Source organism: Marmota monax, unplaced genomic scaffold (assembly GCF_021218885.2).
Source record: "Marmota monax isolate L192 unplaced genomic scaffold, Marmota_monax_Labrador192_F-V1.1 WCK01_AAM20220418_F8-fsc00096, whole genome shotgun sequence".
NCBI lineage: Eukaryota > Metazoa > Chordata > Mammalia > Rodentia > Sciuridae > Marmota > Marmota monax.
The window spans coordinates 2,328,330-2,352,221 of record NW_026695236.1 but is presented as its reverse complement, the minus strand read 5'-3'; the positions used below and the strand labels follow the sequence as shown (position 1 = coordinate 2,352,221).

At 36.6% G+C, this 23,892-nt stretch overlaps 1 protein-coding gene across 1 annotated transcript in view; it reads right to left on the bottom strand.

Moving 5' to 3' along the window:
- Positions 1–23,892, bottom strand: part of Rab38 (RAB38, member RAS oncogene family) — a 59,388-nt gene that overhangs the window by 16,696 nt on the left and 18,800 nt on the right. The window contains exon 2 of the mRNA XM_046439352.2: positions 21,081–21,361. Coding sequence (XP_046295308.1) covers positions 21,081–21,361 — 281 coding nt within the window. The remainder of the gene's footprint in view (positions 1–21,080; positions 21,362–23,892) is intronic.

Below are 23,892 nucleotides of genomic sequence, written 5' to 3'. Positions count from 1 at the left end.
CACAAAAAAAGACCTTACACAGTAAACTAACTTCATTTTCTTCCCTAATAAAGATTTCAAACTGAACAATCAGGAGATTGCTCTGCTGGGAGCCATTAGCCAAGTAGGTATGACAATTTCCTTGCCAGCGTACCCCATGTTGCTGACATTTTGCAGTGACATTGAATGTAGGTGACCTTGCTCAAGGACCAGGGCGGATTAGGGCGTTCCCAGTTTAGGTTCCAGGTTTAAGGTTTAAGATTATTCCTGCTGGGAATAGGGCGTATCCTGCTGCCTGAGTTCCCCTTGAGTTCTCACGGGATTCAGACAGTATTTTTTGGGAGATAGAAGCCCAGTGGAGGTGGATTTGGGCAGAGAACGTGGATTTCCCCAGAACGTGTTTGTAGACGGCTGGTGTGAGTTCGGGAATAAAGAGTTGCTGTTTGAATCTACAAGCTGTGTGGTGGCTCGTGACTGTGTGCCCAGCCAGACTGCGGCATTTGTGCCCAGCCAGACTGCGGCATTGCTCTGTGCATTTATCTTGAGAATAATGCTCTTCATAATGTTCCTGGCCACAAGGCGACTGAGTTGGCTCTCAAGAAAAATGACTATTTGTATGGGCTCAAATTGAGGACCAGAATGTTTTTAATTACATTAAACCAGTCCAGAACTACCCTCCTTTTATAAGAAGATTGGATGAAGTTATAAAAGGCAACTTAACCAAATTTTTGTTAGTTACAAAAGTGAGACATAAAACTGACATGACAGATGAAACCAGGACTTTAGAATGTTCTGACAGGGAGAGATGGACACTTTGTTCATTGTTGGCAAATATATGTTAGCTCAGGTTTTCTGAACTTTAAAAAAGAAAAGGGATAGGGTAGTCTCAGATGTTCCAGGACTCTTACTCTCAACCTTTCCAGAGCACAGCAGATGGAATTCTAAGATGTTCCCATGATTCCAACCTCCTAGGGTACATGCCCAATAAGTACATGGAGAGCTATGAGCATGATAAGATAGCTACCCCCTAATTAGGTGACTTCATACAGAACTCTAATGACTCAGACTGAAATCTACTTCTGACCTTGAAGAGTCAGCTGCCATGTGGTGGAAAGATACATGGAGTTCTGCAAATAACTGAATGGGCATGGAAGAGGAGCCCAAGTTTCCCATCACAACGCAGCCACAGCCAGCATCTTGATTTCAGCCTGACAAGAGCCTGAGCAGAGGACCCAGCTGATCTGTGCCAGGACTTCTGACCCATGAAAATTAAAATCATAAAGGTGTGTTGTTTTAATATGCTAAGTTTATGGTGATTTGTTACACAGAAATAAAAAACAAACACCAATTGCCATCTTATGATCATGAGGAAGACAGCCATGTGCTGAGGCTAGTGAAGCAAGAAGTTGAGCCCTTGTGATATCCTTGAACTGTCTCTATATTGGCTGCATGTTCAAAATAAAGTTTACTTTGAGTAAGTCAGATTTTTAGTGTCTCTTCAAAACTCTAACAAAACTAACACAACTCTAACAAAAATGGATAGTTTATTTTTATAAACAAAAATAATAGATCAATAATGAAACTGGAATAATACATTAAAATCACAGAATAAAAATCAGTAGGTCTGGGCACGGTAGCATAGCCAAATAATCCCAGTGACTCAGGAGGCTGAGGCAGGAGGATCACAAGTTTGAGGCCAGTCTCCACAATTTAGTGAGATCCTGTCTCAAAATCAAAAATCAAAAGGGCTGGGATGTAGTTCTGTTGTACAACACAACTGGGTAAAATTCTCAGTACCACAAAAAAAAGTGAGTAGTTACTAACATAAAATACTACTCTTGAGTTTAAATTATCAGTAGCTTAAATATATAAGACTTCATTTTATAGCATATTATTTGCAAAAATAAGGGTACTTTTTAGTTTACCGTAAGTACAATATGTCAATAATTTGATACAGCTATTGAAAAATAAATTAATATAGTGTAATACTATATAAAATAGAAATTTTGTCACCCAGGCAAAGTAGGTTGGAGCCCCATCCTTTATGTCATATTCTGTTAAGTCTATATCTGTCAACAGATCTGGCCACTCAAAATAGCATATGGACAGATTAGAGTATCCAGATAAGGCAACTAGAATGGTAAGGGTTCTTGTATTTCACATGAGTAATTCAGGAATTCTCAACAAAGAGAAGTCTTACAAAATACAAAAGATGGCTCTTTCCTGGGGATTTGTAAAAATCAGATAAGAAAACAGATGTCAGAAACTCATACTTTGAAAGTTCCATACAACTGTCATATGTTATAATTTGGAACATTCTTGGCAAACAACAAAAGCTGACTTTTTGATCTAGATGAAGAGTGTATTTACAAGGTTTCTGATTATTTTGGCTCTTTTGTAGATCTGAAACTTCCTTGCACATTGAACTCTGAATTAGGTTTCATACCTGTATTCTAACACCTGGTACAAACCTTGTTCCTAACATACCCTACACACATCTGGTTATGTTAGAACTAGTAATAATTTAAAAGAAATTGTACTATTGGCATCATAGAAGGAGATAAACATTTAAATCCTTTATTTTCCTACTTTGATTTTTAGACCCACTAACTGTCAGAAACACAGTAAATAAATCCAAGTTTTGAGGATTCAGACAGAGAATCGATGCTGCTGTGTCATCTAGTGTTTTTTTCTAGCATCTTCCCAGTTTACTCCTCAGGAGAATAGCACAAATAAAGATGAAACTCAGGTTACTCAACAGGATCTTATTATGAGTTGCAGAGTGAGCAGGTCCACTGAGTTCTAGTCTTAGCTCTTTTGCAATAATGCTACCTCTACCTTCTACACTTCCCTTCTCTGTGGTCTCATTTTCCCATCTAAATGTGAAAGTGCCAAGAGATAAATCTTTGGTCCTTTTCCCTTTTCTCTGTACACTCACTCCCAAGGTAATCTCAATGGAGATTAAAATACCATCGATATGTTCATAACACCCAAACATGTATCTGCAGCCTGGACTTAAAACCGAAGATGTTGTCTATACTAGGAAATTCAAAATGACAAAGAATTATAAAAGTTTCAAGAGAGAATTTCCTTACTTTAGAGCAATCTTTTTTTCATTTTTTAAAATTTTAATTTGTTATATATGACAGCAGAATGCATTTCAATTCATAGTACACATACAGACCACAATTTTTCAGGTCTCTGATTGTACACAAAATAGAATCACACCATTTGTGTCTTCATACATGTACTTAGGATAATGTTATCCATCTCATCCACTGTCTTTCCTACTCCCGTGCATCCTTCCCCTTTTCCCCTTTGCCTTATCTAGTGTTCATTTAATCCTCACATGTCCCTCCCCACCACCATTTTATAAATCAGCATCCTTAAATCAGAGAAAGCATTCGGCATTTGGTTTTTTGGGATTGGCTAACTTCACTTAGCATTATCTTCTCCTGAATCCATTTACCAGCAAATGCCATGATTTTATTCTCTTTTAATGCTGAGTAAAATTCCATTGTGTATATATACTACATTTTCTTTATTCATTCATCTATTGAAGGGCATCTAGGTTGGTTCCACAGATTAGCTATTGTGAATTGTGCTTCTATACGCATTGATGTGGCTGTGTCCCTTTAATATGCTATTTTTAAGTCCTTTGGGTATAGACCAAGGAGTGGGATATCTGGGTCAAATGGTGGTTCCATTCCCAGTTTTCCAAGGATTCTCCATACTGCTTTCCATATTGGCTGCACCAATTTGCAATCCCACCAGCAATGTATGAGTGTGCCTTTTCTCCCACGTCCTCACCAACACTTATTGTTATTTGTATTCTTAATAGTTGCCATTCTTACTGGAGTTAGATGAATCAGGACCTAGGAATTAGCCAGAGACACTGTGTCTATTAGAAGAAAAAGCAGGCCCAAATCTCTATCATGTTGGATTAGGCCCTGACTTTCTTAATAAGACTCCCATAGTGAAAAAAAAATGATATCCAGAATCAATAAATGGGTTGGATTCAAACTAAAAAGCTTCTTCTCAGCAAAAGAAACAATTATTGAAGTGAATAGAGAGCCTATAATTTGGGAACAAATTTTTTACCACGTGCACGTCAGATAGAGCACTAATCTCTAGGATATATAAAGAACTCAAAAATTTTAACACTAAAAAACAAATAACCCAATCAATAAATGGGCCGAGGAAATGAACAGGCACTTCTCAGAAGAAGATACACAATCAATCCACAAATATATGAAAAAATGTTCAACATCTCTAGCAACTAGAGAAATGCAATTCAAAACTATTCTAAGATTTCCTCTAGAGCAATCTTTAACAAGCAAATTATTCTCACAAAATGACTCCATGTCATTTTGTTCAGCAAAATGGATTTACAACTCCTGATTGTCCTGTCATTGGCTTCTACATTATCCCCAGGATGATCTAATCCTTTCTGACTATCTATGGACACAGTATCTGGTCTTTGAGCACTGCCCCAGCATGTTAGGTAAGTGGACGGGCAGCAGAATATGCTGCAGCTCCTCACTTATTCTAATGGGATATTGATTTCCCCTAGTCCTGACAGGCTAAGTAATCAGTACCTCACCAGCAGTGAAGCAGATGGAGATGAAATGCAAGACCCTGAGATGGTAGTAGGCCTGTCTCCCACAAGTCTAAGAATGCCTCAAAGATGGAAAAGACACATCAATGAAGACAAAGCACCACAAAACAGGGGACAAGCAAAATCGATACAGGAAACAATAAAGAAAAGAAGGAGGGAGATGGCAAACCCATCTTAGTAAAAAGACCTCCCGAAACAAGAAGATGACTTTGCCTGGGTTGAAAGAAAGGAAAATTGACATAGATTCAGACAGAGGAGACAGGACTAAGCTTCCCTGCTGGATGTGGTAATGCACACCTATTATGGTTAGACATGGTATTCCCCCGAAAGCTCATGTATGGGACAATGCAAGAAGGTTTGGAGGAGAAATGATTGGGATGGCAGGGTATAGCCTTAATGTAGTCAGTGAAATAATCCCTCATGGGATTAACTGAGTGGTAACTGGAGACAGGTGACATGTGGCTGGAGGAAGTGGTTCATTGGGACCATGGCTATGGGGTATAGATTTGGTGTCTAGAGAGTGAAGTGTCTCTATCTCTCTGCTTTCTGATCACCATGTGAACTGCTTCCCTCTTCCACACTCTTCCTCCAAGATGTTCTGCCTCTCTTGTAACCCCTGGGGAATAGAGATGGCTGTCTATGGACTGAGACTTCTAAAACTGTGAGCCCTTAACTTTTCCTCCTCTACAGTTATTCTCATAGGGTCTTTCAGTCATAGCAGAAAAAAAGCTGATTAAAACAACACCTGTAATCTTAGGAACTGAGGAAGCTAGTTAGGGGCATCAAAAATTTGAGGCCAGCCTCCAGCAACTTTGTGAGATCTTCAGCAATTCAGTGAGACCTTGTCTCAAACTAAAAAATAAAAAGGGGAGAAAAAAGTCAAGACTTGATTTTCTAAATCTGGCTTATTTCCCTTAGCATGGCGTTCTCCGTTTTCATTGATTTCCTGGAAAATTCCATAATTTCATTTTTCTTTTGGCTGAGTAAAATTCCATTGTGTACATATACCATTCATCTAGGGAGGATTCAGATATCATAAAGATATAGGGAAGATCAGTGGAGTAGAGGAAGGAGATCAAGGTAGAGGGAAGGGTGGAAAAGGGAGGAAATTCAGAAGGAATTTGACCAAATTCCACGTTTATGTATATTTATAAAGCACCAATAAAAATAAATAAAAATATGAGTGAAAGAAAGTTGAGTAGAATAGGAAAAGAAGAATAGGGACAGGAAGGAGGAGAGGGTAAGAGGAGGGCACTAGGGACTAAAATGGAGTAAATTAAATGCCATGCACGTATAATTTTGTTAAAATGAACCCAACTATTATATATAACTATAATGCACTAAAAAATTAAAAATAAATAAAGTCAGCTCAGTGTTAAAAGATGTGCCTGAGTTCAATCACTAGCACCCCCCCCCCAAAAAAAAAGGAAAGAAAAGAAGAAAGAAAGCTGAATCAATTAGATGTGAGTTTTAAATCCTAGTTCCATTACTCACTAGCTGGATTACTGTGGGTAAGATATTAAAATCCTACTATACTTCAATTCCTACATTATAAAATGAGGATAAAAAAACTACTAATTTAAAAAAATAAAACTAATAAAAAATAAATAAAAACTAACTAAATAAAAATAAATGAAAAATAAAAATAATAATTCAATTACATATTGACTAGGACTGGGTCAAAAGTAAGGTGCACAATCAATATGTGTTCAAAGAAAATGGGAACTTTCCAGTTAAAGAGAGCAGAAAATATGTTCATTTTTTTCTTTACAAAAACTCAAAAATTATTTCAGCCAGGCATGGTGGTAGACCAGTAATCCCAGTAATTCAGTAGACTGAGGCCCAAGGATCACAAGTTCAAGGCCAGCCTCAGCAACTTCGCAAGTCCCTAAGCAACCTAAGGAGAACTGTCTCAAAAGGACTGAGGATGTAGCTTAATCATTAAGTGTCCCTGGTTTCAATCCCCAGTACCAAAAACAAACAAACAAACAAATAATATTTCAAATAGAATCTCAAGGATTAAGAGAATAATAAACTATCTATTAGCATTCAAGGGCTTTTAACACTTTTTTAGAAACATGGTAGTAATGGAAAAGTAGTATTGAGTTCCTAGTGTATAGACATAAGAACAAAAAGAAGAGGGAGAGAGATGAACAATAAGAGAGCTGATTCACATTCACAGAACCCAAGAGCCCCAACGCTAACATATTAAAAGTAAATTAGGGGGGTTGATTGAAAGTCATAATAGGGATACCAATCCCATTCCTACTTCATTTTCCACATAGAAAATGAAACAGCTAGACCAACTATACCCCAAATCAATACGCCTTTATCCTCTGAATAAATAAAAGAGACATCAGACTCAGGAGACATCAATTAGTGTGCCTGTGTAGATAGTGTGGAGTTGAAAAAAAGTCACTAAAAGTATTTCAATATGGCAACTGGGCCGCACTCCCCACCCTTTGAACTCTGGCATCTTTATTTCTACCAGGAAATAAGCATTCTATAGAGAAAAGACCTCCAACTGACATTTAGAAGTCTTCAGTGACTACTAAGGCAAAGTGGAACCACATAGCAAAAATCAACAAAACCACAATCTATTAGCCCACCTATACACACAGAATTTAGTGTCTACTTTTGATGGTCTTGCTCCTACCTAGAAATGTTCTGCCAAGGATCATCAAAAGATTTAAAAGAAACCTGAAAATAACAGAAGAACAAAAATAACTCATGAAATAAATTATAAAAGAAACTTCAGAAAAATGAATTAGTATCTTCACAAAGACTATTACATTCTTAACTAAGAACAGGATGCTATGAAAAAGAACAGTAAGGAGCTCTTCAAAATTAAAATTATGAATGCCAAAATTAAAATTACATTAAAATAGTTGAAAAATAAGTCAAATAAATATACAGAATAAAACAAAACTTACAAAGTGTTGAAAATGTGTGGGGAAAAAAAAGTAGATTCATAGACTTAGTTTGGGATGTTACATCAAGTCAGGGGATCATTAGGTTATCAATATGTCTAAATCTAATAAATAAGGAAAAAGTAATATACAAGTACTATTTAGACACTTGGAAATAAGAAAAGTAGAAAAGGTGGGATTCAAAAACAGAGAGCTGGGTTCTAATTCTAACTCTGCTACTTGCTAACCATATAATTACAGTTAAATCATTTAACTTCTCAAAGCCTTAACTTCTTAATATGTAAAATGGATATAATAACAAAATCTATTTTGTGAGGGTTTGTGAGAACTAAATGAAAGGAAGAAATAAAATCCTAGGACAACATCTAGTTAAAAATAAGCATGCATTTTATAAATGCAACATTTTATTAGTATGGATTCATCATGGCCTTGTACTGACAATTTTCTGATGAGTCATAAAGCTAGTAACTCTGCAATAGCAACATGTTCTTGCTAAGATATCTTAGAATAAAGATGAAAAGCTTGTTGTCTGCTTTTGAAAACAACCCAGGGGTTCCTAAAGATGATTCCTAATGTCTCACTGCACAATATCCATTAAAGAAGCTCTTCTCAGCAGCCCCTTGAGTCTTCCCTTATAGCATCTCTCATCCTTAGTAATCCTGGTCGAGCATCAAGGAAACTGCTTCACTCTCAGGTAGAGGTATCAGCTGTTCCTCCAAGTGCTCTCACAGCTCTTATAGAAGCCACCAAGTTTTATGGAATATCAAAATGTATTGTGGCTATTTGTTTATGGGTTTTCTTTGGAAGATTGGAAGGTTTTTAATGAAAAGAAACCGGGCCCTTTATCATCAGTGTCCCAGTACTTAGTGAAGTGCCTGCCTGAGTTCATAGTAGATATTCAAGGAATGCTTTTGGAATTAATGCATGCTTGAATAAATGAATCAATAAAATCCAGCACAATGCATTTTAACCAGTTCATTAATCCAAATCACCAAAAAAAAAAAAAAAAGCATTTTCAAAAATATTTCTAATCCCCTCTGGAAATATCTGAGTTGAACCAAGGCACTGCAATTTTAACAAGCATCGCAGGTGACCCTGAAGCATAAGCCTATTCAAGACTGCTGTCATTTGATAGAGCATTTGATTATATCTGAAGTTGAGGCCTGGCCTGATTTCTTCAATGCAAAACATCAAAACGCCTCCCTGGAACACTGTTAATTCATTAATAAAAAAGGTAAACATTATAGCCATTGTGTGTGGCTCAAATGATAATAGCTGAAAACAACAAGGATTTCAATTAAAAAAAATACTGCAATATTCTGGTCCTGAAATGTGAAGATGGACTAAGTTGGGTAATCAGTGCCACTGGCTAATGTTAGATTCTTACAGGGTGCTATGTGGCATTACCAAACAAAGAATTTGAAGTTCCCCCCATTGGAGACTTAGGGCATTAGGGGGGTGGCTGCTTAGCTCACCTTCATTTTTCTTCTCTATTTCCCCATCCACACAGCAGGGCACTATAATCTCTTTGCTGTGCAATGTGCCTACAGAGATTTCTGGATGAAAGGAGTTATATAATGTTGGAGTCCTTCTGGGAAATATAGCAGTAATTTAATTTTTCTGCTTCTGCAGAGTTCTCTAAGGACAGAAATACCCCACAAAGGGCAAGAGAAAGAATAACACAGTAAAAGAATCTTCTGAAAGAGTCCTTGAAAGGCAGTGCAGCAAACAATCCCATTCCATTCAATAAACACTGACCAAGCAATTGCCCTCTGTGTGCAAGCCATTGTGCTAGGTGATGACCAGAAGCACTCAGTGTAGTTCAGGGTCCAGGCCCTAAAAGAAATAATTTTGACATAGTGTGGAATGGGGAGGGGAGACCATTTAAGAGTCAGTAACAGGATGCTCAAGTTGAGACCTGGAGGAAGAGTGACAAGATAAGGTGCATAAGATAGAAAAGATTATTCCCAGCCATTCGGAATATCAAGGTCAACAGGGGACTTTATGCAGCCTAACATAACCTGTGATGGAGCTCTTGAAATCTGTTGTCTGAGATTACTGTATGTACGTGTATTTTTTAGAGACCAGGAATTTACTGCATACTAAATACGTATATTTAACAACACCACTATGAAGCATCATTCCCATTTTTCATTGAGACAACTGGGTATTGCCTGATTAAATTTCATGCCCAAAGCCACAGACTTGTGTCAGAGGCTGGCATATATTTGCCTGGTCAAAGCCCACATTTTCAACCTTTGATAAAGTAGCTCTCTTCATGCTTCTTAGTGCTATTTCTCAGGTTCTGGATTCCATAATGATCCTAAAATCCAGGTCCAGAAGAGGAAAAGCCTGAGGGCAGAAGGATGCAGTCACTTAGAGGTACCCACATTTCAGTTTCATCTCTAGGCAGGGATCAGAAGAGAAGGCTGAGCTAAGCCATTTGGTTGGCTTGAAATACATGTTTTCTTGCTGATCCCAGTCTCATAGATGGGAGAGAAGAAACTCCTAAGGAAATATTTAGAGGCCATATAATATGGGTGGAAGGGAAACACAGACATAAAAAGTTTGTAGAATTTCCAACAGCAGAGATGGAAGGGGAAAGGTATTCTAAGCAGAAGGAACACCATATAAAAAGGCATGGAGGTGATAAATAACAGTGCTAAAAATGCAAAAGTTCAATGAGGATGATTTATAAGATGGGTGAGGACCAAAAAGACAAGGCTCTGCTCTGCATCCAACCATGTCCCTTGGCATGAATATCTCAGTCAGAATTCTAAGCCCAAGACTCAACTGTATTTTAGTAATGATATAAAAATCAAAGGATGACCCTATTTCTCTTAAAACAAAAATGTTAAGTAACAAAAAATTCTTAAAAATAGTATCTTTAGAGAGTTTGCAAAGTTCTAATATAAAGCATAGTATCTGGGGTTTCCCAAACTAAGCTCTGCTGCCCTTCAGGCCAAATAATTCTTTGCTGAGTGGGAACAAGGTAGGTATATGCTGTGAAAAGTAGGATGTTCAGAAGGGTGTAAATGTAGACTCCCTGGCCTCTACCCACTGGGTGTCAGTAGGACTCCATACCCTAATAGGTTCTAATGAGCAAATATATTTGTAGACATTGAAAATATCCCCTGTTGGGATGAGTAAAATCATTTCCACTGGACCACAATTAAATAATACTAAAAACAGCCATTGAAAAGTGTTTTGTGCCCCATTGGGTCTGCTTCTTTCTTGTTGGGAGTTGTGAGGGCAGTGAAAAACCTGTCTTGATCTTCTCTGAGAACAAAGAATCCTCATAGACCTGTTCTCTAATGTCTCTGGGAGGAAGGAGACATCGGGAAAGTGAACTGGCTTGTCTCTGAGTGCACTGAGGTTTAATTTCTGAACACCCCTTATTTCTAAAGTCAGTGGGTAGAGGGGGAGGGGATTTCTATCTTTCTTTTTTCATACCCAAAGTGAACTTTATTGTGCAAAGTTGAACTTAGACCATAACATCAAACACCTTATACATCCCATGCTGGAAAAAGTACTATGAACATAAGCACAGAGATGAGGAAAAGGCAGATGTCTGACAATAGCTGGAGGAAAAAAAAAGCACACGTGGGCAAAGGCTTTCCTTGTTTTGCCCATTAACAATTCCAGGTGAATTGCTCTATTTTATCACATTTCCTAGAAGACCTATTTACATCTCTCTTTTTCACTAGACTTTATGCCTTCACATTTTTTTCACATACCTATCCTAGTCCCTGATCTACCATACAATTGCTCAAGACATAGTTATGGTATAAGCTCATACAGGGACAAATTACATGGTAGTAAAGGTGGTGACTGAGTGGTGGGGTGGTACTGCTAGCACATTAGTCTTAAAATCTCAAGCCTACTACATACCAACTATGAGCCCTTGAGCTATTTGTTTACATTTTCTAATTTAATCTTTAGTCTCTTCATCTGTAAAGAGGAAAATTAATAGTAGTTTGTTTGTGAGATGAACTAAAGCATATAAAGCCATAGAACATTGCCTGGCTACAAAGAAGCTATTTGTATTCTAAGACATCAGTGACAAACTTCAGAGCCAAGGATCAAATGGTAAATGAGTTAGCCTTTGTAAGCCACAAGGCTTCTGTTGAAACTACTCAGCTCTATAGTTATAGCAGAAAAGTAGCCATTGATAATATGTATTGTTGTTTTCAATGAGCATAGAGGAGCTCCAATAAAATTTTACTTATAATACAGAAGGCAAGCCATATTTGACCTATAGACCAAAATTGCTGATACCTATCCTAAGTTGTCTAAATTTTAATAATTAAGAAGTGGGACCCATGGAAGGTTTCTGAACTAGACATTAACAAAATCAAAATGATCCCTTGGCATGTTAAGTTTTTAGCAATACGTACTACTGAATTGTGTAGTTTTAGTGAAGTCTGATAATGCATTACTATAATTGTCTAATCATGAAATGGAAGATCTGAGCTCAAAGTTATGAAAATGTGAAGCACACAGGACAGAATGACCTATGTAACACCACCTTCTTTCTATACACCAAGGTATAGTTATAGCTTCTGGCGGTACATATCTAGTCTCCTATAATGCCTTATTCATAGCTGGATCTCATATTACCTAGTAAATTATAAGCATAGACCTAGATCATCTCCAGAGAACCAATTAGCTAAAGATATAAATAAAAATGTTATCATTAATTTATACTGATCCTTAAGCGGATGAGAAGCCTGAGTTTGAGACTTTTCTGTTAAGCTATTTCCAACATCAGGAAACGTTTCCATTTTTCAAGCAGGGCATTACGAAGCTGTCAGAAGCAATGATTCAAATAGTTGTACTACAGACTGCTGGTCATTATGTGAACTGATCATGACTATTAAACACAGCCATAGTTTCCTTTAAATTATGCCTTCTGACTTTGCTCTGAGTTTAGATTTCATATTGGTCTCTCTTTTTTTTAATGTCCTTAAGTACTACCAGTTCCAACCAGATAAGCTAAAAATATAAGGTTAAAAATGCTGTAGGCAAAGAAGATAGAAAAGTCACATCCTACAACCCCATATAAATTCTTTGGAGATACCTAAATCCTGGAATATCTATTTTACACAGTGACATGATAAAAAGTAAAACAAGCACCTTTCTTTGAATACACTGTAGGTATAATACACATCAGTCACAGCACAGATGCAGAAAGGAAAGTCACTTGATGCCTATCGTGTTAATCAATGAATGCACAGTGCCTATAAAGGTTTTTTTCATATATTGACAAACACTCAGAGATGGACCACTACTCAATTTAAACATAAAATAATTTTTAAAAATAATGTGCCATATTCAATCCATTAAAAAAGGGATTAGAGTAACTATCTACCCATACACAAATGCAATTATCTATGCATTTCCAGTTTGTATAAATGCATTATTTTATAACTGTATATTTTCTAGAAGCCTATAAAATAAATGATGTGTGATACTGCCCTTCAAGTAGCTTCTAGAAAACTAGCCATTTTTAACTGCTGTGTGTTTCAGCTTGCAGAGCAATTTAAAAAATAGTAATAAAACAGCTCACTAAACTTAATGAAACACAGAAAACTTTTCTTTTACAAAAGAATTCAAGGCCAGAATTCCCATTACTCTATTAAGCATTCAACATGCCCCAAACATTTAGGAACTGCTGTATGGTACAGTCTCCTCTTGGAGGAAACAGTAAAAAAACAAAACCAAGATATCATTTGTAAGTCACACCATCATTTTAGAAATCCAGACTGATTATAGAGCACATCTTGAATTTGAAAGATGAACACAGGAATGAATAAAAAAAGTGAATGTTAGAATCAAAGAAATAAAGTAGCAAATATATATCTTTAAGGAAGTCTCCTAAACTTCAATTCTTTCTTTTTCTTTAAAACAATAATATTATTATTCTATAGGGCTGTGATGATGATTGAAAGAATTCTTAAACATACAAATTTTTGCACAAAGGTAACATATACCTAACTCAAGAAAAACAGCCATATTATTACTGTAGATTGAGAATGTACATCAGGAATATTCAAGTCCTAGGAAGCCCTACAGTAAGTATAATGGTAGTTTAAATTAGTTTTCTAAAAATTGATTGCACCATGTATAGCAACCCAAATTCTCATTTGTGAAGTAAAAAGCTGATGCTGGATAATTAAATATAACAGTTTATTCTAAGAAGATTGGGTAGCTTGTAGAATGATTCAGACATCTAGAGAAATAGCTTCAGTGTAACTTTGCAGAAAAGTCAAACCCACAGGAAAGAGTCCTAAGAAGGAAGAAAACTGCTCCCAGCCACCATAGAACACTATGTCCTGTTATCTGTGAAGCTCCAAGAACTCAACTTGAGTACCTGGGTCTAGCCGTGATTGTTTCTGTGTCTCACACAGGACCTCATAAACTCTGCTGTCTCTCAAAATTGGAGGTCTTTTCTGCCACCCCTTCCCCCAGAAAATGGACTCTGCATTTGCTTTGTTAATCTAGTGGCTTACTTCCAAACTCATATAATTGGTGGAATTTAGGTTTGTGCCATAGCAGCAAATGAAGCAAAAGTAGTGAGTCTTATGGGTTCTTCCTATGCAGGTAAGCTAGAAATTCCCCAAATACAATAAATGTGTTTCAGATTTGCTAGAAAGTCAAAAATCAGTAGTCTGAAATGATCACTGCAGCCCCTAAAATGACTAATGCCATCTCAGTGAGAACACAATTGAGCATATTCATTATTCTCAGCAGAACGACCCACATCAACATTTTTTTTTTCTTTTAGCTTCAGAGGGAGACCAAAATTGAGTACAATTTAATGTAAGAAGATTTCTTACCAAAACACCCACTGCTCTCAGAACATTCTGGGAGAGAAGGTGTACCTAAAAAGTCAGTATAAGGAGGTTAGAAATAATCAAGGGCATCTTTCAGGGGTAGGAATTGAGGTAGAGGGAAGCAACAGCAGGGCTAACTACAGATTCTTTCTGTGAATTTGATTCTTGTTCTCACTGTTACCTAGATACACCTTGCTCCATTATTTCCCAGCTACGCTGGTATTTCCTTCTTATCCTTAATTCTGAACATAGCCACACCTGAAGTACTGCACCTTATGAGCAGAATAAAATAAACTGGAAAAAGCTAAAATATAGAAACAGACTTTCCACTGGAGTGTGGTTATTGTGTGCATCAGCACCCACTAAGATGAGAAAACTCAGACCAGCAGATAGGTTATGGGTAAAGTAGACTGTATGTGTGTGTGTGTGTGTGTGTTTTGTGGGATCAGACATAATGTATCTGGGGACTCCACATACATTCTCTTAGTATTTACAACTCTAGAAGGTGGGTAAGGGTGTCTAGACAGCAAATACACAAAAGCTGGACCTGGGTGAGATTCAAGAATTAACCATGTAAATTGGTTAGCAGGTAGCAGGTTCTAGTTGTCTTCTGAAATGGGCCCAGATGACAAGACTCCAAACCCTGAGGATTCATTAACAAGAACAGGATAGGGAAATAACCCTGAAAGACATATATACTAAAGCATGTTATGAAGTCTAGACACAAGCATAGGAATACACAAAATATTCATTTTAAGAGTAAAGCTATGATAATGAGAGTAAAATGGATCAAATTCCTGATCTATAGGGCAACCATAAAAATGCAAATTACAAACCAGGAATGTTTGGAGAGTGTTATTAATAATTCCACTAGGAAAGCAGGTATAAACCAGGAATGTCAGAATAAAGGGAAAAGAAAATGTTGAGAAAGTTCTTTGACCCAAAAGCAATTTGGGCAAATTGAGACATATGAGGATCCCAGTGATATATTGTCTACAAAATATTTCAAAGAAATATAGCTGAACGAAAAAAATGCAAAAGTTGAAAACCTGATGTAGGAAATACTATTTTCTTTTCTTTTCCTGAGTTTTAATATTGGAAGAGATAAAGTGAAAAATCAGATGCACCAGAAGACATCTATGTTGTTTTTTCTCTCTCTTAATGCACTAGCCAGTCAGGGGCTACATTATTGTTCCAGCAACAGCAACAGGCATGAAAACTCTCATGAGAAGTTACTCCAGAAGATGGAGGAACAAAAGGGTAAATTTACCTCAGCACTTGGGTCCACAGCAGGACAGAGGATAATTTCAACAACAAACTCCTGTAATGCTTTGTTAGCTTCAGTTTCAGAGAGGGTCACGCTGTTGGTGACACCCAAAGGATTTACTCAGGGTGTGCCCATGGGGACAAAGCCAGAGGCTATAACCTTTGGCTCATTAGATGTTCAGAGATCCAAGAAAGGAAAATCATATGTCAATCACCAGCATGATTGTGATATCACTCAAGAGTTCTCTAATTATTAGCAGATTCACTTTCTAGCAGAAAGATCTCTATGGGAGATATTCCCTCATCCCAAATGTAATCAAAGAAGGAATTGGTAGCTGTCCCCAAATGCTGCTATTTTAGCTTCAGGCAGATACTTTTATCTGGGCTTCAATTTTGTAAATGTTGTGATGCTATAGTCAGAAAGTTAGAAGACTTGTATTATAGATTTTTTTTATTTGGGTACCCAGGATTAACTCAGGGGTATTCGACCACTGAGCCACATCCCCAGCCCTATTTTCTATTTTATTTAGAGACAAGGTCTCACTGAGTTGCTTAGCACCTCACTTTTGCTGAGGCTGGCTTTGAACTCTCAATCATCCTGCCTCAGCCTTCCAAGCTGCTTGGATTGCAAACATGCACCACTGTCCCTGGCTAACTTTACATAGATCTTTGAAAAGACTTTTGAACAGCTCAAAACTCTACTTTGTCATTGCTGCAGTATTGTTCCTGGGCTTCCAGGTGTGGAGTCTGAATACTAACCTGGCACTGGCCAAATATTTTCATTAGTTATTCAGAACAACAATGTCAGTAGCAGTTATTTGGAGAGAGAAGAGATGTTGAATGTGGATTCTGTCTTTTACAATGAGGTCTTGTACTCTCTTAGCTTGTGAAATTCCATGTCCCCTCTCCCACGCTGTACAAAGCTTCTCTTCAAAGTTCACACTAGTGGGGATTTGGAGGATTAGAAGTGCAGTATCCAACTAGGAGGGTTAGCCAGACCTTAAGTTAATGAACATCATGTCCTTAAGCATATAGGGTTTGACACTGCAGTGGCTGAACAAAGAATGTTGGGGTGAAGTAAAAAGAAAATGTTGAGAAGTTCTTTGACCCAAAAGCAATGTCAATCTTCCCCTCCACACATTCACAGGCCTCATCTTTTCTCTTTATTCTTACTAGCATTTAATCGCCATCCAAAACACTGTAAGTTTTACTTATTGCTATCCATGAGGGAAAGATGTTTTTTATATTTTATTTTTTAGTTGTAGTTGAACACAATACCCTTATTTTATTTATTTATTTTTATGTGGTGCTGAGGATCTAACCTAGTGCCTTACACATGCTAGGTGAGTGCTCTACTGCTGAACCACAACCCCAGCACGCACACCCCCGCCAAAGACTCTGTTTCGCAAGTTTCTGTTCTCAGTGGCTGACACATAACAGACACTCAATGACATTTTTTTTAATGAATGAATAAAGGAAGACGGTCTTTCCTCTCCATAAATATCATTCAATCTAGTTTTCCCTTAAAATTTAAAGTAAACAACTGAGAAAATGAGTTTTCTAAAATCCTCCTTTCTCCACTAGGCCTGTAGGCTTTTGAATTGGAAAGTGACTCTTTTTATGAAACTAAAGATCTCAAAGAAAATGCAGAAGTTGTGAAGTTAAGTGTGCAGCTAAGGGAAAAGTAGAATAAATGAATTCATCCACATTTTGGAATTAAAAAGGAAAATCCAAGCTAATGTTCAGGAAAAAGTCAAACTATCAAATTTCATATTTGTTATATTTCTGCCACTTTTAATATCTGAATTGTTTTCCACCTGTCTGTCTTCACAGTAATAAATCCTTGAAACACATGAATCAAAAGTCTCAATGACAGCCAAGAAATAGAAAATGATGGGTACTATGTCCTAAGAAATAGGGGAAATTAGGAACTTTTAAAGGAAGGAGCGGGGAAAGCTAGCTTGATCACTGGAACCTCGGAAAGAAGACAAGAATATTAGAAACTGAGGGAAAACAACTTTCTAAACCTAAGAGCAGCTTAATGATTGCAGAGAGACAGAAGGCATTGAGATTCTCTAAGAAATGCCTCAAATAAATGATCATGGCTGCCAATCTAACTGGAGTGAGATGGTATCTTAGGGTGGTTTTGATTTGCATTTCTCTGACTGCTAGAGATGGTGAGCATTTTTTCATGTACTTGTTGATTGATTGTATGTCCTCCTCTGAGAAGTGTCTGTTCAGGTCCTTGGCCCATTTGTTGATTGGGTTGTTTGTTCTCTTATTGTCTAATTTTTTGAGTTCTTTGTATACTCTGGATATTAGGGCTCTATCTGAAGTGTGAGGAGTAAAGATTTGTTCCCAGGATGTAGGCTCTCTATTTACCTCTCTTATTGTATCTTTTGCTGAGAAAAAACTTTTTAGTTTGAGTAAGTCCCATTTGTTGATTCTAGTTATTAACTTTTGTGCTATGGGTGTCCTATTGAGGAATTTGGAGCCCGACCCCACAGTATGTAGATCGTAGCCAACTTTTTCTTCTATCAGACGGCGTGTCTCTGATTTGATATCAAGCTCCTTGATCCATTTTGAATTCACTTTTGTGCATGGCGAGAGAAAGGGATTCAGTTTCATTTTGTTGCATATGGATTTCCAGTTTTCCCAGCACCATTTGTTGAAGATGCTATCCTTCCTCCATTGCATGCTTTTAGCCCCTTTATCAAATATAAGGTAGTTGTAGTTTTGTGGATTGGTTTCTGTGTCCTCTATTCTGTACCATTGGTCCACCCGCCTGTTTTGGTACCAGTACCATGCTGTTTTTGTTACTATTGCTCTGTAGTATAGTTTGAAGTCTGGTATCGCTATACCACCTGATTCACACTTCCTGCTTAGCATTGTTTTTGCTATTCTGGGTCTTTTGTTTTTCCATATGAATTTCATGATTGCTTTCTCTATTTCTACAAGAAATGCCGTTGGGATTTTGATTGGCATTGCATTAAACCTATAGAGAACTTTTGGTAATATCGCCATTTTGATGATGTTAGTTCTGCCTATCAACAACAAGTGCTGGCGAGGATGTGGGGAAAAGGGTACACTTGTACATTGCTGGTGGGACTGCAAATTGGTGCAGCCAATTTGGAAAGCAGTATGGAGATTTCTTGGAAAGCTGGGAATGGAGCCACCATTTGACCCAGCTATTCCCCTTCTCGGTCTATTCCCTAAAGACCTAAAAAGAGCATGCTACAGGGACACTGCTACATCGATGTTCATAGCAGCACAATTCACAATAGCTAGACTGTGGAACCAACCTAGATGCCCTTCAATGGATGAATGGATAAAAAAAATGTGGCATTTATACACAATGGAGTATTACTCTGCATTAAAAAATGACAAAATCATAGAATTTACAGGGAAATGGATGGCATTAGAGCAGATTATGCTAAGTGAAGCTAGCCAATCCCTAAAAAACAAATGCCAAATGTCTTCTTTGATATAAGGAGAGTAACTAAGAACAGAGTAGGGTCGAAGAGCATGAGAAGAAGATTAACATTAAACAGGGATGAGAGGTGGTAGGGAAAGGGAGAGAGAAGGGAAAATGCATGGAAATGGAAGGAGACCCTCAGAGTTATACAAAAGTACATACAAGAGGAAGTGAGGGGAAGGGGAAAAATAATATAAGGGGGACAAACGAATGTCAGTAGAGGGAGCAGAGAGAGAAGAGGGGAGGGGAGGGGAGGGGAGGGGAGGGGAGGGGAGGGGAGGGGAGGGGGGATAGTAGAGGATAGGAAAGGCAGCAGAATACAACAGACACTAGTATGGCAATATGTAAATCAATGGATGTGTAACTGATGTGATTCTGCAATCTGTATATGGGGTAAAAATGGGAGCTCATAACCCACTTGAATCAAATTGTGAAATATGATATATCAAGAACTATGTAATGTTTTGAACAGCCAACAATAAAAAATTAAAAAAATAAAAATAAAAAAATAAATGATCATGCCCATTGTTTCTGAAAAGTGTACTGCCACCTCCTTCTATCATCTCCCAATCCAAGCAGTGGTTTTATTCTGATGGTTTTCTCATTTTAGTGATAATCTCAAAGTTTCTCTCTCCAGTCCCTTTTACTTGTATTCTAGAGCAAGGTCTCATAATTTTCCCACAAGGGCACATGTAATGTTTATTACATGGGCAAACATGTCTCTCCTCAAACATTTATCATTTCTTTGTGATAAAAGCATTCCAGAAACCATTTTTCTGGCTTTTTGAAGAATACAGTAAATTATCAATATCTATAAACATTCTACTGTGCAATAAAATACTCAGGTTTGAATGACTCCCATTAAAGTTATATTTTCAAACCATTCTTTGATGCTGTGCACAAATGTGCAAAATAAGTGTGAATTGCATAAGTAAAGAGACAGAAATGTATCTTATTCACAGCCAAATTCCAAACAAGTAGCACAGTACCTGTGCTCTACAAAAATGTAAATATTTGTGTTCCACAAATATATGAAATTATATGGATTGCAATCATAATGTAAAAAATATCAGAATGCTCATAACCCAATGCATACATGAATCAAAGCATCACATTGTACCACATAAATATGAGCAATACATGTCAATCAAAAAATAAAATTAATTTTAAAATTTACCATGAAAGTTTTTCTTTCTCAGATACTGAAATTTAAATATATATATATATATATATATATATATATATATATATTTTTTTTTTTTTCTTTATATAAAAGGAAAAAAAAAGAGCATAAAAAAATCCATGCATTTAATGAAGACAGCATTACGGGGCATAAAGGGAAGTATATACCCTCATCATGCCACATAGGATCCTGTATCTTCTAGCCCTTCCTCTGTTCCCACATCTGCTACTTCATGCCTCCCAGGAGGCTTCAGCTGTACATGGCTGCATAATGCTGTCCACATTTGTATTGCCCTGTCACTCCACTATTCCAGATTTCTCAATGTGGTAGTTCTGTATTATTGCCATCTTTTCATTTCTAGGGCAAAGTACAATTCCTGACATACAGCTAAACACATTAACTGTTAATTGTCTAAATTTATGAATAAGGCAATGGCACTGAATTTAAGGCCCATTTCTTTCAAACTCATACTTACCTAATAGATCTTTTGTGAGGACTAAATACAAAAATGCATTTAAGCATGCCTTCACACACAGTAGGTGCTCAAAAATTGAATAGTTATTAACTATTATCAATATAAAAATGTACAAATGGATTTGATCCCTCAGTCACAATCACCTTAATATGTCCCACTCTGCCCATTCACTGCCTTGAGATAAGACAAAGTTTAATAAAGTAATTTGAAACCCTTTATTACCAGACAAACATGTATTATTATAATGATGATAATGATTATGTGCATTTTCTTTGAGAATCTTGCCTATAATATGCTCATCCTCTAAAGTCACATTACCTTTGCTGATGTTTCAAACCATCCTACAAAACCGTGCTCCTTGCAGAACTGGTCCATCTTGAGGCCATTGTTCATGAGCACATCCTTCCCCTGGTCACATTTGTTGGCCAATAAAACCACAGAAACTGGTTTGCCATTAGGGAGAGTTAACTTTGAGTCCAAATCATTTTTCCACTTTGCAACTGCTTCAAATGTGGCTGGTCTGGTGACATCAAAGACAATAAACGCACCCATAGCTTCTCGGTAGTAGACTCTTGTCATATTTCCAAATCTCTCTTGACCTGCATCAAGAAGAAATATAATTCAGAAACTCTTTACAACTGGAACTGAACAAAATATTAGAACTTCATGTGGGCTCCAATAAGAACAAGTCACTCAATAAAGTCTTATTTCTAGTCTTTAAAAAGTGTGCTAAATATATAATCATGCAGTTTTGTTTTTAATCTTTTGAGCACAAGATTCATTTAACAAGTATTAACTGAGAAAATACTATGCACCATGTAATGTTCTAGAACTGTGTTAATATAGTATCTCACTAGCTTTGTGTGGCTAATTAATTAATTATGACTAAATAAAATTTAAAATTCAGTTTCTTAGTCACAATAGCTACATTACAAGTGTTTGATAAAACACATGGCTAGTGGCTACTGCAATAGATGATGCCAACTGAGAACATTTGGATCAACACAGGATGTTCTATTGGACAACATTATTCTGAACATTTGGGATATAATGACTCAAACATAAAAATCCCTGCTGTCATAAGGCTTACATTATTTTACTGAAAAGGCAAATTAATAAACAAATTATGTAGTATGTTAAAAAGACATCCGAAATCTACTTTAATTAAAAGTAATAATACTAGCACCATTAATTGTATATTTACTAAAAATAAGAAATGTGACCTGCATAAATGATCATAAAGGTATTATCCACATTCTGTTTTATTTTTTGCAATTCTGGGAATCAAACTCTGGGTCTGGCATGTGAAAGGCAAGCATTCTACCACTGAGTAACATTCTCAGTCATTATTCTTATTTTGTTTTTATTTCAATTTATTTGGCAATGGCTATTAAATGCAGGGGCACTTTACAACTGAACTATATCTCTAGCCTTTTTTATTTTTGATTTTGAGACAGGTCTTACTAAGTTGTTCAGGGCCTCACTAAATTGCTAAGCCCAGCCTTGAACTTAGAGTCCTTCTGCCTTTACTTCCCAAATTTCTGGGATTATAGGCATACAACATCATGCATGGCCATTTGTCTCATTTTAAAGTGAGACTTATAAAATCTAAGTAACTGGCTCAAATTAAACAAATAGTAAGCTTGCAAAATCAGAATTCAAACCTGAGTCACTTGAAACTAGAGCCCATAATCATTTACTAACTTTGAATACTTTCAACTACTGAACCATAGTCTTGTACTCTATCTCCTCCAGGTTTATGTGCCAGGAACATCCTATTCAATCCAACTTCACAAATGTCTATTGGACATCTACTATATTGATAGCAATCTCTGGTACATGCTCAAAATACAATAATGAGCTAGATGGTATCATATCTTCCTTCAAGTAGTCCATAATCTATTGTGTAAAGAAAACCTCCAGATGTTGCAAAAAAAATGAATAAGTAATTTTTAAAAATAGAATGAAGACTGGTTTTAGAATTAGTTGTAATCAGCTAGAATCAGCTTTTTTCTGATGCTTAGTTTTCTAAGTGAATATTGGTAAGTTTCTTAAACATCCTAAGCCCACTTCACCAGCAAAAGGACTATAAGAAAATGTACCACAGGGTTGTCATATGGATGGAATAAATTAATATATATGAAACTCCCAGTTCAGTACCTTAGAACTAATCAGTATGTATTTCTTCAGCAGGTTAAAAATAAAATAGAAAGTATGGTACAAATTTTCAAATCATAGTCCCAGGCTAAAGATTTTGACAAAAAGAAAAATTGCAGATATTTTAACCAAGCAACAAAAGTTAACAAAATCACATCATTTATTTCTGCATTAGTTGAGGACAGGAACTAATGAAAACTGGGTTCATACTTTAGGAACACAAAAACCCCAGAAGTGTGCAACCAGACAGTCTTTTTGATTTGAAAATGTATGTTAAGAGTCTTATAAAAGTATATAGAGTAAAACAAATTAGGAATGTGATACACTTTTTTGAAAAGAACAAATTGCTGAAACTGAGGTATATCCAAGAAAATATAGGTTAATATACCCTTAGAATACAAAAATTTCGAGCACAAGATTTTGCAATGGTGAACTTTAGTGTAAATTAAAAATATGTTGTGTTGATTATGTTCACAGGGACATTATGAGGAGGTGAAGGACCCCTATGTACCAGTGAAAGTTGATGGAATTCTATAGTTTCAATCCTAGTCTAGGTGCCTATATGCCCAGCTGGATATTCTGGAAAGAAGAACTTTTTATCAAAGACAGCACATAACACTCCTAAAGCATTTCTTACCTAGCTTGTACCACAAAAGTATTTGTTTTTAAATTTCCCACAGTTATACAGTCAATGAAAGAAAGGGGTAAAATACTTTTCATATGACATACAACCCACAGATGAACTTTCATTTTTTCCAAATGAGTTTTATTTTTTTTTTAATGACTGATGCAAACAGCAATTTCCTTTGATACTGTTCAGGAAAGGCCATGACATATCAAGAGGATTGGCGGGAAAAAAGCCCTCTGTGATCACTCTGAACTCCAAAGGCCTCTAGGCTTTTTAAAGGATGTCTTATGATCTCTTTCAGAGATCTAATCAGATGAAGAGCAAAGTCATGGGTTATTCAATAAT